The following is a 14,661-nucleotide window of genomic DNA, read 5'->3' as shown; positions in this document are numbered from 1 at the left end:
TTAAATATATAAAATAAATCTAAAAAAAAATCTAAAATGGCGAATTAAAGAAAATAAAATTCTTTACGCAACTTTTAATAGGAACTGTACTTACCGATGAATTGTCGGTTTTTTTTTTTTTTTTTTTTTTTTTATTTTTTTTTTATTTTTTTTCCTTTTTTTTTCCGGTATTTTATATATTTTATTAATAATAAAAACGCGTAAAAAAGGGTATTAAAAACGAAAATATTTATATCCGAAAATTTTTCGCTGGGTTAAATTTAAACGGTTTCGGCGGTAAAAATAGGGGTAAAAATAAAAATAAAAATAAAAGCCGGTACGGTAACGGCGGCGAAAATCGCATTAACGGCGGCGGCGGTAAACGTAACGGCGGCGGTTTCGGCGGCGGTAACGTCGTCGGCGGCGGCGGTTTCGGCGGTAATCTCGGCGGCGGCGGTAATATCGGCTTATTTACAAATATTAAAAATATTTTATAAAATAAAAATTAAAAAAAATTATACCAAACGGATTTTAGTTTGTAAAACGGCTAACGTTATCGCCAAAACGGCGCGTTTTACAATATTTTTTTTTTATATACCATATTAAAAACGTTTAACCATTTAAAAATATAAAAAAAAAAAATTTACAAAATAAAACGTCGAAAAACGCAAATTTTTCGGTTTTCGTTAATCGGCGTAAAAAACGATATTAGGTTTAATAAATTAATAAACGTTTAACGAACGTACCGCGTAACGTATTATATATAACGTAATATAACGCGCGGGTAAAAAAAAAATTATAATTTATTTTTATTATTATTATTATTATTATAGGATTATAATAACGGTATTATTAATACGCGCGCAAATTAATAAACGTAGGAAAATTATTTACGATTTGGTTATTATAGTATAAAATAAAATTTAAAATTAAAATTATAAATTAAAAACGCGAACGGTTTATATAAATTAAAAACGTTTTTAACGATTATATTTGATTTTATTATAATTATTTATATAATAGGGGGTATAATATTACGGATCCGGAACTATTATTTGGTAATTTACCGCCTACGTTTAATATAATAATAAAATAAAATTACGGTACGCCTTATACCGCTACCGTTATTTAATATTATTTTTCCTTTATTTTGTAAATAAATATACGCATTTAAAATACGGCTTAAAAAGGTTATATTTGGGTTATATTACAATTAATCCCTAATATAATATTAGGGGTTAATTGGGGGGTATATCGTATTAAATAATCCGATAAATCGAATTATTATATAATAGCGAGCGTTAAATTAACGTTAAAAGCAGGATAAAAGAGCTTCCGCGCTTTTTTGGCTAAATAGCGCTATTTAACCCAATATATGGCTCTCCTACCCTATTAATTCTGCCTGGACGTGTTCGTTAGTGTGCGTTACCCAGCCATCAGGAATATCTTAGTTGAACATGATTGCAAATTGAAAAAAAGCTAGGTTTTAAAAAAAACCTTCGTGTCGAATCAGTTTAGGAAAAACAAGAGGGGCATTGGCGACACGCTTCAGATACTCTCCTAGCAAAGGGTTAAATCCTTGCTTTTCAGCCCTGCTAATCCATTCCTCCACATCGACAACCTCGAAAACGGACCCGACTTCCCTTTCCAACACGTTTTTCATATCTTCGAGCGCGACGACCCGCTCACCCGATTCGTACAGGTATTTAACGTGGCCCGGCCACGAATAATCCTCGTACACCTCGTCGACGATTTGCAACGCCGCCTCGTCCACCGAAATGAAATCCAGCCAACCGCTCCAGGAATTTGTGTTCAGGGTTGCCGCGGTACTGCGCGAAAATTCGACCACGTTGGCCATGAGGTCGTTGGCGGGTGCTCCCGGCCCGGTAATGGACGACGGCCGGTGGATCCAAATCGGGAGCCCGTATTGATCGTTAAACTTTTCCAAATACCGTTCCGAAGCCCATTTCGTCGCGATGTAGCCATCGGTTCCGGCGGGCGGTGGGAACCGGCCCACGGATCGTTGCTCCCAGCTTTTTTCGCCGGTTAGGTTTACGACTGCGGCGGTCGAAATGTAATGAAACGATATTTGATAAGGTAAACACAGGTCAACCAGCTGTTTCGTGGCTTCCAAATTGGCGGGCTTCAAACTGTGGTAAGATTTAACAAAAGAAACATCTGCACCGTTGTGGATAACGGCGTGGGCTTTAGAAAATATGCTTGCGAGCTCCTTCTGGGACAAACCGAATCCCGGCAGCGTTAAATCCCCGCGGTGGACGATAATCTTGGGTGAATCGAATAAAGGAATCTCCTCCCGCACAGCAAAACAGTGGATTTCCTTAACGATACCATCGTTTAATAGACGCGTGAGAATCGCTCGGCCCAAAAACCCAGTCGATCCAGTAAGCACAACAATTTCCGGGTTTGTGAAAAACTTTTTTTCCACCGGAATACCCAGCAACGCTGGCGAGACGGCAGTTTCGTCTTCCCAGTTGATGTCCAAAGCGCTGTTGGGACCTGCCGTTTTTTCAGCACTGCCGCTCGAAAGCTCGTCGACCAGGGCCGCCATATCCCCGAGGGTGCTGGCCTCGAAGAGCTGGAAGAGCGAAACCACCACCGCAAAGGTGTCCTGGATCTTGGCTCGCAGGCTGATGAGCAACATGGAACTGCCGCCAACGTTGAAGAAATCGGACGCGGCTGTGAATTTGTGCTGGGAAAAGACGTGTTTGGGCAGGACACCCTCCCACAACTGCTTCAACCGCGACTCGGTGTCGTTGAGGTCCTGGCCAACCTCGGGCTGCATTCCATTGTCTTCGGTGGCCTTTGGGAGTGGAATCGACTTGAACGCGGATCGGTCAATCTTTCCTGACGCGTTGGTAGGCATCTTTTCCAAAAGAACGAGCGTGGCAGGCTTCATGTATTGAGGTAGAGGAAGTTGGTGCATGAGGTGCTCAAGACGATGGTTGCTGGCATCCGGGCGGGCGGTGGCATATGCGACCAGGTACTCGTCTGACACGTCGGCCGACTGTGCAACGCTGACGATGCAGTCGAGAATGTCTCCCTTGGCGGCGCGGACCATGGCAGCCTCGATCTCCTTCAAATCTATCCGCAGGCCCCGCAGCTTCACCTGCGTGTCGTCCGCGATGCGGCCCTCAAGCAGCAGGCGCCCGTTGAGCTTGTTGATGCGCCCAAAGTCGCCCGTCCGATGCAGCTGCTCCCAGCCCTGCTTGCGGAACTCGTCAGAAGCGAAGCTGTCATGTGCAAAACCTCGGGTGTTTAGTTCTGTGTGTAGATATCCGGCCACGACGCCGGCTCCTCCGATCAGTACCTCCCCGGGAACGCCGGCGGGAACGGGTTTCATGCCCGAGTCCACAATGTAGGTCGCGTAGTTAGGCAACACCTCAAGTCCCTTGTTCATGCTGGTCTCTTCCGCTCCGTAGTCGACGTCGCTAATATGGCTGCAGAATGTGACCTCGGTAGGTCCGTAGCAGTCCAGGAGGCGCAGTCCTGGCTTGTTGACCGTGAGGAAGGCAGCCTTCAAACTATCCCTCACGGGCTCGCCGCCGCTGTGCACTGCTGCCCAAGCCGAGTTGCGCAATTCTTCGACGCTTCCGTATCGGACCCAGCTGATGAACTCAGAAGGAGTCGCTGAAGTGTTGGTAATGCCGTGGAGGGCAATGATGGAAGAGATCGCCACAGGGTCTGCCCGGAGATGTCTTGGTACTACGTGAAGTGTTCCACCTGTCGAAAGCGCCAGGAAGATTTGGCCTAGAGACATGTCGAAGTTAAATGAGCTCTGCTGAAGTGTGACAGTGTGACCATTGTTGTAGCCCAGCTTCTCTGATATGATCTCAATATTGTTGCGAAAAGACTCATGCTTCATTATGATTCCCTTGGGAACTCCCGTGGAACCACTGGTGTACATGAGTGCAGCGACCGAACCTCGCTTCGCCGCGATGGCCAAAGTCTCGGGCGGGGTGACCGAAACAGTATCGATATTGAAGATCTGGTCTGCTGCCAGTATAGGCGAGAAATAAGCTGTAGCATCCTTCTCGGTAGAGTTGTCCACTAGCACCAGGTCCGGCTTGCTATCTTGGAGAATGGCAGACAATCGAGAATATCCCGAGACAGCATCGAGAGGCAGGTATACTGCATCTCGCCGCATAATGGCCAAGACGGAGCAGACCCAGTCTGCTCCAGGGTCGAGATGGACACCGACTCTGCTCCCGCGTCGAATGCCACGCAGCGAGGCAGCAATGGCGTTGGTTCTTCTTGACATGTGCGCATAGGTCAAAAATGTTCCGGAGCCGTCTACAATGGCCAGGCTATGGCTCTTTTGCTTGGCTATGTCGTCTATTTGGTGGATCAAGGTCTCGGGCCATTTGTGAGTGTACGAGGGACCTGTTTTTTTTTATATCAAATTTCAGTTAGTAAGTTGAGAGCACTGAGAAAGGATTTTACCATCTTCAACCTACCTCGTCCGATTCTAAGCGCGTGTTTTACCATTTCTGGGTCGTAAAGCGATGGTATCGCCAATCGTAGAGCCTGATTGCGAGAGAAGGCCAACAGAAGTCGTTGGTACATATCTTTCAGCATATCCATATCTTCAGGCACGAAGAGTGTCGACTGGCCAGTCATGATAACCTTGCACTCTCCCCCGGGGTTCTCGATGATGTCCAGGCCGAGATCGTACGCAGCCTGTCCTTGCTCAAAGGATCTGACCTCGCTCTGGCAGCCGCAGAAACTTCTCCTCGTTGCTGTCCCCTGTCGATAGTTGACCAAAACTTGGAACAAAGGGTTGTGGGTAGTGGCGCGTGACGCACCAAGCTCGTTGACGATAACGTCGAACGGCACCCTGGAGTGAGCGAATGCAGTCATGACCTTGCTTCGTACTCGTTTAAGAGTGCTGGCAAAGGTCTCGTTGGGCTGAGACTTGAGTACTATGGGGAGGAGGTTCAAATAAATGCCGACGCTCTGCATCATGGCGGTATCGTGCCTGTTTGCCGAGCCGATGCCGATGCAGATATCCGCCGCATCCACCATTCGGGACAACAAAGCATAAAAGGTGGCGAGATGGAATTGGAACGGGGTGGCCTTGGAAGATTCGCAAGCAGACTGGATGCCAGCGAGTGTTATTTGGTCCAGGCTGAATTCCGCAGTGTGGCTCGAGTAGGATGTGAGCGCTGTGCGTGATCGAGTCTTGGCCATAGGCAAGAGTGGGAGAACAGAGGGCGGACGACCATCAAACTCCTTCCTCCAAAACTCGATTTCGTCTTGCCATGCTCCCGATTTGTATTCTTTCTGCTGTAGTGCGGCAAAATCTGGATACTGGAGAATGGTGCCAAAGTTCGGGAGTCTTTTTGAATCGTACGCCATTTGCAATTCGCGGAGGACCACTTCAAGACTAACGCCATCCATATTTATGTGATGGTATCCAATAACAAGGTGGAATAATTGGTTTGACTTTTTGAGAAGTATGATCCTCATGTTCTCGCCCTCACCGAGCTTGTATCTGTATTTTTGCAATTCGCGATACACCTCATCCGCCTCCGCGTCGCTGGCTATGTCTTGTTGCTCCAAGCTCAACGTCGAGTGAACAAGGACTTCTTGCATGGGCGCATCAAAATCGTCTCCATGTACGAATCGCGTTCTCAACGCCTCATGGCGCTGACCAACAAGCTTGACTGCTTTCCCGAACCGATCGACGTCCAGAGAGCCGTCGAGCTCAATCGTCAGAGTGATGTTTAGCGCTGAGGCAGGATCCTCCAGGAACTTTTCCAAAAACCAAATCCGTGACTGGGCGAATGAGATTGGGGTTTTCTTGCTGACGGCAAGCTCGTTGTTTACCGTGTCAAGAGACCACACCGAGTCGGCTGATTGGTCTTCAGATGCGTCCAAAATCGACGCACTCGAAGAAGCAGAAGACTTGTGGGTAAAGGTCGTGTCCAAACTACCAGCCCTTAATCTGACTCCATCTTCACCAGGAAACGATTTGTCATCCAGATCACCGACCGCTGTACTGGGTTCAACAGGCACCTGCCACTGCACCGAGGGGCGCGTGACGGCTTCCACTTTCTTGGAGACTGTTTCTCCTTTCTTGGCGCCGGATTCCGCCCTTGTAGCAGCAAACTTGCGGTCACCATCGTTTTCGATGGCCGTTTGGGCTTTTGCACGAGACCTTTCAGCCGAAGCAGCCTTGTCTGGGCTGCTGTCGGGTTGTGCTTTTAGTTTCCTCGCGGGGCTCTTGTCGTTGGGGTCCATCTTGGGGAGCAGCTCCATGGGTAACAACTGTTGCGCAGTCTCGAGGATCTCGCCGACTGTTGCTCCGCCCAGGATCTTGAGAACCGGGATCTCAAGTTGGAGCTCTTTGATGAACCATGACCTGATGTCAACGGCGAAGAGGGAGTCTATGCCAAGTGTGTCGGCTGTCTGATCAACAATAGGCCGATCGTCTTCAAGCTGCAAACTAGACCGCAGTTTGGCAGCAAATGCATCTGGAAAGACATGTCAGTAAATAAATGAGAATTATCAAAAATGAAGGTTGGGAATCTCTTACCGTGAATAATCTCGTAGACCTCGGCCGAGTTGATAGCCTCTAGGAGTTGAGTCTTCACCGGCACGGCTCGACCCTTGGCGGTCTGGCCACCCAATTTACCGTCTGTGCTCTCTTTGATGCAGTGCTGGAACATGGGATTATCGAACCAAGTGATGTTTTCCTTGGTGCCTTCGCTGTTATCTATGGTCATCATTCCGGTGGAGAGCTCCGGAGATCCCGTATTCTCAGGCTGACCGGCAAGAACCGCCTCGGCAAACAGCTGTCTAAAGTCTTGTTCCGAAAGCCACATGTTGCCGACCTTGCGCAAGAAATTTTGCTGTTCCAGGCTCAACTCTCTGGTCACGTAACCGTTGCCGAAGATGGCACCGATGTGTACCACGGAGGCATTAAGGCCTCTTTTCCTACGTTGAACCGCCAAGCCCGACATAAACATGTTGGCAGCGGCGTAGGCGGATTGGCCTGGATTTCCAGTTACGCAAGCCATGGAGGAAAAAAAGACGAAAAATTCCAAAGGGGTGTTATGGAATATCTCTTCCAAATAAATACTCCCATTCACTTTTGGTTGCATCACTTTGTTAATTCGTTCCAAATCAAGCTCCGAAAACGCAGTATCGTGAAGGACCATGGCTCCTTGGGCGACTCCTCCGATTGGAGGCATGGTTTGACAGATGTGGCTGTAGACGGATCGGACGGACTTTCGGTCGCAGATGTTGTTGGCAATTATTTCGACCTTGATTCCCAATTTTTCCATTTTATTTTTCCACCTCTCGTCGACGTTGGGATTCCGGCTGGTGATGACAATATAACGAGCCCCCTGCTGAGCCATCCACTCACAGAGTGACAGACCCAAAGTGCCGGAAAGGCCAACAAGCCAGTATGTCTTGTCATTGCTGAAGGTGACCTTGGAATTGACAGGTTGGACCTGAACTGGAATGGTGCTGGTGCCGGCAGGCCAGGACACCACAGACACGTCGCTGCCAGCTCTGTTCGTTGTCAAGTGCTCCAGAGTGAAAACCTTCAAGCTTGAGCGCCCTTTGCTCGATTGGTGTGTTTGCTGGGCTGGCAGCAGGGCATACCTGACATCAGCGAGGAAAGACCTGATTTCCTGCTCCGACTGCCCCAGTTTCATACGCGCCTTGGAGGAAGTGGACTGAGCGCCAACCATGGCCCGAGTAACCTCTGCCGGCAGGCATTCCAGGAGGTATGCCAAGAGGAACTGGTCCGCGCCGAAATCTAGTAGCAACACAGCGGGTGGAGCTTCGGTTCCGAGCCTAGATTTCACCCAGTCCTGAACTTGGACTTTTGAGGATTTGTGATGAAGGTAGTCCCAATCCGAGCCAGGTTCATCGGCAAGATGGAGGACTCTGGCTCCCCTGTCCGCGGCGAGACGATCGACCGCGCAGCTAAGCATGCTGGTAGGTCGCAGAACGACAACAACTGTCCCGGCCGCAACGTCTCTGAGGACGGCACGGGCAAGGAGCTCTGTGTAGAACAATTGAAGATATTCCACTGAGTCCTGAGCAGGAATGATAAAAGCTTGAGGGACTCTGATGATGGAAGCCTGCGTCGGCGAAAGCGCTAGCACCACCTCTTTCGTGTCTCGTCTTGCCCCCAGCACGGCGTACAGAAAAGTTCCTCCCGATACCTCGACGGCCCGAGTGACAGTGTAAAAGACATCAATATCTATGGCTCCTTTGAGCTCAGGCATATTCTTGCCCTCTGCCAGCAACCATGAGGCATCTTCCGACTTGGGCGGAACAAGTTCGACGGGCTGTTGTCGGAGTGGCACTTCTTTGACTATCTTGCGTCGTCCCGAGTTGTACCGATCGTTCTGTTTCTTGTTCAGCTTGAACCGAGGAATGAACCCCCGACCCTCCTTATCAATGTGCATTTCGGGCTCGACCGAGTGGAGTAAAGGTGTGATCTTCACGCCGTCGTTCTTCCAGTTCTCTGCCAGGTGCAGGCGTATAAAAGTCTCGACAATCGCAGTAGGATCAGCAGGTGCCTCGTGATCGAGGTCGAGGAATTGTAAGCGCAGATGCAACATCTCCAGTACTATTGTGCGGCCGAATCCTATCACCATGCGGGAGTAGGGGTTTCCGTTGAGGGTGCCCTGAGTAACCCAGAGAGCACTGCCGGACTGCTTGAAGATTGTCTGGAATCCACGCAGCTTGTCTGCGTCCATCGACTTGAAGACCGGCTCCTGAATGTCAGCCAGGCAGATTACGGCACCTCCAACAGGGAGTTGGTCGGCACCCATGTGGCCGAGCGACTCGATAACGTTGACGCGGCCACAGAACGGGCGCAAGAGACGATGGACTTCCTCTGCCAATGCCCCGCTGCCGATGATTGTCAGCTGCGGCACGAGTGTTGTCGATGGATCCAGTCGCTGCAACGGCTGTTTCAGGAGCTCGGTCCTTTCGTCGACGGCCTGAGATACGATGACGGACAAAGGAACGGGGAGTATCTCATCATGGGGCATTAACGTGTCGATCCCCGAGAAACCCGTCTGCTTCAGGTATTTCTCCCATTCCTCGATGTTAATGCAAGGGGATAGGGCTCGGCCGTCGTCGTAGCCGAGCCACCAGCCTTCGAGACCACCAAAAAGCAAGCCAAATCTCATCTGGTCGTTTTCTGTGATTTCAAGAAGCAGGAGATAGCCACCGGGCTTAAGAAGACGGCGGACATTTCGAAGCGTTTGGCCCAAATTTCGTGTAGCGTGAAGGACCAAAGATGCGATAACCACGTCGTAGGACCCTTCGACGAATCCCTGGTCTCCGATATCCTTTTCGATATTAAGCATTTTGAAGCTCATTTTCGCACTATACGACGCAAATACACTCCTCGCCTTTTCGAAAAAGCCACTAGAAATATCGGTAAAGGTGTAGGTCGAAAATTTGTCGTCCAGCGCTCCGAGGAACGATTTGGTGGCACCACCCGTGCCGGCACCAATTTCAAGAACGTGCATGTGAGGGTATCTGTGACCGATTTGACTAGCCAAAGAGGCCAGATATTTAGTATAACGAGGCATACCATGTGCGACGACGTAAAAATCGTTGAGCATATTGTTTTGCAGCATAGGCTCCAACATGGTGATTTCGCCACGGATAACGGCAGCAATGTTTTCGCCCACAGCTCGCATGAGCCTGAGGTCAATGTTATCGGGATACCTCTCAAGGATTTCGAGGATTATTTCTTTGGTATCATGCTGCCACTCTTTCCTGGCAAAGCGGTTCGTCCCGCGTTCCACTCGAGAGAGGACGTGATCCACGTAGGCAAACAGTTGACCGAAGTGCCAATCGATGCCTGTGCGCTGGCTAAGAGGTATGGACTTGTCCAAAATTCGCAGGTAATAGTACGCCACCCGTTCAAGGGAGAAAAGCAGATCTCCATCGAGCTGCTGAACATCAACCTTGTTAACGATTTCTTTGGCATCGGGGCGATCAACACCCCATACCAGCTCGGTGAAAATATTTAAATCGTTCGCCTCGGTGGGGTTAAAAAGAGGCTGCGTTTGGAGCCCCTCGACCTGAATTGCCTTGCAAGAGAGTCCTCCGGGTGCATATATGCTCACGTCTCCAGAGAGACCTTGAGGATCGTCCACTGATGCCGACGACTGAAACAGTACGTCTGTCTCCTCACCCGCAAAGGTTTGACAGTGCTCTGGGTTGATGATGAGCCGCCGGATGCCGGTCGGGAGATATATCGAGCGCATCATAGTGTCTCCCGGATAACAGTAGGCCAGCATGATAGACTGGATGCCCGCATCCAACATTGCCGGGTGCACGAGAAGAGGCTTTCGCCAAAGCTTGCTGCTCGCGGGATTCTTGATACGGCCCGTAGCCTTGCCCAACTTTCGCTGCAGCCCCGAGAGTGCTCGGAAGGGCCCAGTATACCCAAGCCCGATGTCGTCGAGAACGTTGTAGAACCGATCCGACTCGACACCCAGCATGAAGTATTCGTCATCGGCTTGGATCTCTGGCGGCGGGAGAAGATCACTGATGCTGTCACCATACGTGACAAGGACATCGCAGCCGGCGTGGGTTGTCATATCCACGGTCTCATTGTTGGATGAGGAATGAAATGCGAAATGGGCTGATATCGTCTTGGTTCCTTTGACTTTGGATTCCTTGATGCTGTCAAGAACGACCAAGATCTCGATCCACGAGTCGTCATCATTAAATGCGACAGCCTGGCCGACCTTAAAATTCTGGAGCTCGATAGATTGAACATTAGCATCGCCACGAATCTTCATAGCGGCCTCCACACATGCAGACACGTATCCCATAAATGGGAAGACGGTTTGACGCTGAACCTGGTGACCATCTAGCCAGTCCAGCTCGTTGCGCTTGAGCACGTTACGCCAGCGGAGCTGATCCGGAGCGCCGTCCAGTATCTGACGGCCGAGGAGCTCGTTGACCGGGTCTTTGTTGAACCTGTAAGCACGCGAGAGACGCGACTCGTGCCAGAACTTGCGGTGGTGATCCCACGGGTAAGTCGGCAGGCCGTTCAGGGGTGTTATTGTCGCTTCTCCTTGCTCCTCGTTCATGAACCGGCTGTAGCCAAGAAAGTCCACTGCTCCTTCTCCCAGGGTGCGCCATATGTATCCAAGCGTTGTCGAGAACGACTCTACGTCGTCTTTGCCCCGGGACAATACGCCTGTGTATGGGATGGACTGTCCACCAAGGAATTCGGACATGGTCTGTACTGCAGGCCCCTTGAGCGCCGGGTGCGGTCCAACCTCGATGGCCAGATCGTAGGCTTTTCCATCTTTGCAGTCGCCGAGAAGCTTTTGTAACGCCTCGGTGAACATGACGGGCATGGTCAGGTTGCTGGCCCAATATTTGGCTTCAAGACCGCCCTCTGCAGCCAGCTCTGCAGAATGGCGAACGTAAACACTAGAAACCCATTGGCAACGGCTGGAGGCAGCCGTCCGCGTAAGAGTTCGGACGCCACATTGCTGCAAAGACGCCATGTAAGCTGCCGCGCAGGCCTTCATGTGGTGCGAATGATAGGCCCGGTCGACTTGGAGGAGGCGGTTGAACTTTTTCTCCTCGTCCATCAACGCCTTTACCTCATCGATGGCATCAGCATCGCCGGACAAAGTCACACTGAATGGCGAATTGCTCGCTGCGACGCACACGCGTCCCTCGAAGGCCGGAAGATCGCAAAGCTCCTTGGCGTCGTCGTACGAGGTCCCCACCGCAATCATTGCCCCCTTTTTTTGGGTCAGCGATTTCATATGGAAGCCGCGGTAGTATGCTGCGCGGATGGCGTCCTCGGAAGAGAGATATCCCGCTGCGTACGCTGCACTTATCTCGCCCGAGGAATGGCCCAATACCCCTGAAAACTCGATACCGGCTGCCCTGAGCATGTCGACGAGCATGATCTGCACGGCTGCGCAAACAGGCTGAGATATAAAGGCCATGGCGACCGAGGACGATTCGGCACCCTCCAAGATCTTTTCACGCAGCGACCAAGTCGGACGATCCCGTATGGGGAGTAACCGAAGACTCTCGTCCAGACGCGCGAGTATCTTGGCAGCGGCGGGAGAGCTTTCGATCAGTGCAGCTCCCATGCGCGGCCATTGAGCACCCTGGCCGGTGAAGATGCCGAGAATACGGGGTCTTGTGCCGAGCGAGCTGGCAGATGTTTCGTTGGTGAAGTCGTTGCATTGATCGAGGTTTTCAATCAGGCGCTCGACACTGTTGGAAGCCGGCACTACCGCCCGCCAAGGGAGCGCAGATCGGCGATTGCTGAGCGTCAGTGATAACTTCTTCAGGTCTCCCGGCGCGCTCGCGTTTCCACAAGCGACATGGGCTCGGTACTTGTCGAGCTGAGCTGCCAGTGCATTTTCGGTTGCTGCCGAGAAGAGGAAGGGCGTGAAGCATTTCCCTGTCCTCTTGTTATACCGCCGCCGGTCAAGTGTCGACTCGGGCTCGTAGGCCTCGAGAATGGCATGGCAGTTGGCGCCTCCGAAGCCAAAACTGTTGACGCTGACTCTTCGCACGCCGCCCTCTGCAAGCTTGGGCCATTGCCGCGCTTCCGACAGGATCTGTACATTTCCGTAGAAGGGCTCAATCTTGGGATTCAACTTGCTCAGGTGCATATTGGGGGGGACGACGCCGGCCTGGAGTGCCAGCGAGGCCTTGATCACGGCGGCCAGACCCGCTGTTCCTTCTGTATGACCGACGACTGTCTTGATTGACCCCACGAACAAAGTGTCGTCGGGACTTGTGGGACTGAAGTGAGACCTCGGCCCAAAGAATGCGTTGCTGACTGCCCTCGCCTCAATGGGATCGCCGGCAGGAGTACCTGTGCCGTGAGCCTCGAAGAACTGAGGGCGGTCAGAACGTTTGCTTATGTCCAGCCCGGCCTTTTTGTATGTTGTCCGGATTAAGGCCTCCTGGGCAGTGGCACTTGGCATGGTGATGCCGGGTGTTCTGCCATCTTGGTTGGCGCCGGTCTCGCGGATGATGCACTCGATATGATCACCATCTGCAATTGCCTGGCTTAGCTTTTTGAGCACAATGGCTGCAACGCCTTCACCTCTAGCATAGCCGTCTGCATCGGCATCCCACATGCGGCTTCTGCCAGTGGGCGAAAGCATTTGTAGCTTGCTCTCAGCGATGTATTGTTCGGAGCCCAGGATCAGGTTCGATCCGGCCACCTGCTCAGCACAGTCCGGTTTGTTAGCGCCAGTCCTAGGCTCTCTTTACAGGATTGTCGGAGAGGATGGTTGAAGAAGCATGTAGAATAAAACTTGCAATCGCGATGGATGATTCTCCCCGACGGATAGTCTGCACTGCCTGATGCATCGCCTATGCGGAAACGTCGCGCGTTAGAATTTGATTAATCTCTCTACCACTTTCGAACACACTTGTAGGATTGTGTTCGAAAAAAATCATCGATTAGGAACACCCACTGCGAATGCGTTAGCATCACGCCACGGAGACAAAGGCTGGGAGGTTCGAGACGAAATTGGTTTTTGGTATACTCACCAATGAGAGACGATGAACAAGCCGTGTCTATGGTCATGGATGGACCTCTCCAGTCAAAGAAAAAAGACAGCCTGTTACTGAGAATACTTCTTGCCGTTCCCGTGGCAAAATACGTGGGAAAGGTCTCGGGATCGCGTCCAATCATGTCTGTAAAATCGGCGCTCATAACGCCAACGTAAACGGCCGTGTCGGACCCTTGCATCTCCTTCATGGACAATCCAGCAGCCTCGAGACTTTCGTAGACGGTTTCGAGAAGTAGGCGCTGCTGGGGGTCGACAGAATGGGCTTCGACGGGGTTAATGCCGAAAAATTGGGCATCAAAACCGCGGAGGTCCTCCTCCAAAAAATAGGAATGTCGCACATTGCATGTTCCGTGGTGGTAATTCTGAGGGTGGTAAAATGCCTCCGTGCTGAATCTGTTTTCTGGAATCTCTTTCAGCAGGTCTTTGGGCGTTTGCAAAAGTTCCCATAACTTGGAAGGTGTGTTGCACTGGCCGGGAAACCTGCATCCCGTGCCAATGATGGCAACGGGCTCACTAAAAGTTGCCGCCATTATTGTCAAGATCTGGTGTTGAGGCCAGATGTGTTGGCTCTCAAGCAGCAATGGCAAAGAAAATATCACTGATAAATGTTGAATTCGAGCCCAATGTCAGGAAAATGAGTGAAATGCTCAACAGACTTTGAGAAGGGAAGTTGGCTCTACAAAAGGGAATCGGGTGAACTTGATGATCAGCTCCAGCTCATGGATCTGCTTTAGTTGACCCCTGGTATTCTAATGCCCGCAATTGGAATCTTTCTACACGTACGTAGTATCTATCATACATTTAAGTTACCCCCGGGATGAAAATGTACCGATGAGGATTTGGCACAATACACGTACAGTACTTGGCGGAGCCCTACTACCTCATCTGCAGGTACAGGGTAATCTTGAGTACCTTATTTTTTCACTATAGACCCTAAAGCCGATTTCTGCTATTGGTCGCTGTGTTGCTGCAATGCAAGTTCCAGCCAGCACCCATTCGGAGATCGGTGCGAGGTCCTGCTGTGGGTCCACCACAATTATGTGTACTGTAGTGGTGGAACTCCCCCCACGGCACTAAAGACCACAGCGGGTTTCCAGGGACC

At 50.8% G+C, this 14,661-nt stretch overlaps 1 protein-coding gene across 1 annotated transcript; it reads right to left on the bottom strand.

Annotated features, from left to right (window-relative positions):
• Positions 1–1,175: 1,175 nt before the first annotated feature.
• PgNI_10629 (uncharacterized protein) lies at positions 1,176–14,089 on the bottom strand (the record flags this gene model as incomplete). Its single annotated transcript, XM_031130602.1, has 4 exons — positions 1,176–4,380; positions 4,455–6,473; positions 6,536–13,248; positions 13,416–14,089. 4 exons carry the CDS (start codon positions 14,087–14,089, stop codon positions 1,466–1,468), a joined length of 12,321 nt encoding a protein of 4,106 aa, XP_030980259.1. The 3' UTR covers positions 1,176–1,465.
• Positions 14,090–14,661: the final 572 nt, after the last annotated feature.

The sequence above is a fragment of the Pyricularia grisea genome, chromosome VII, assembly GCF_004355905.1.
Source record: "Pyricularia grisea strain NI907 chromosome VII, whole genome shotgun sequence".
Classification (NCBI taxonomy): domain Eukaryota; kingdom Fungi; phylum Ascomycota; class Sordariomycetes; order Magnaporthales; family Pyriculariaceae; genus Pyricularia; species Pyricularia grisea.
This window is presented reverse-complemented; position numbering and strand designations above follow the sequence as displayed.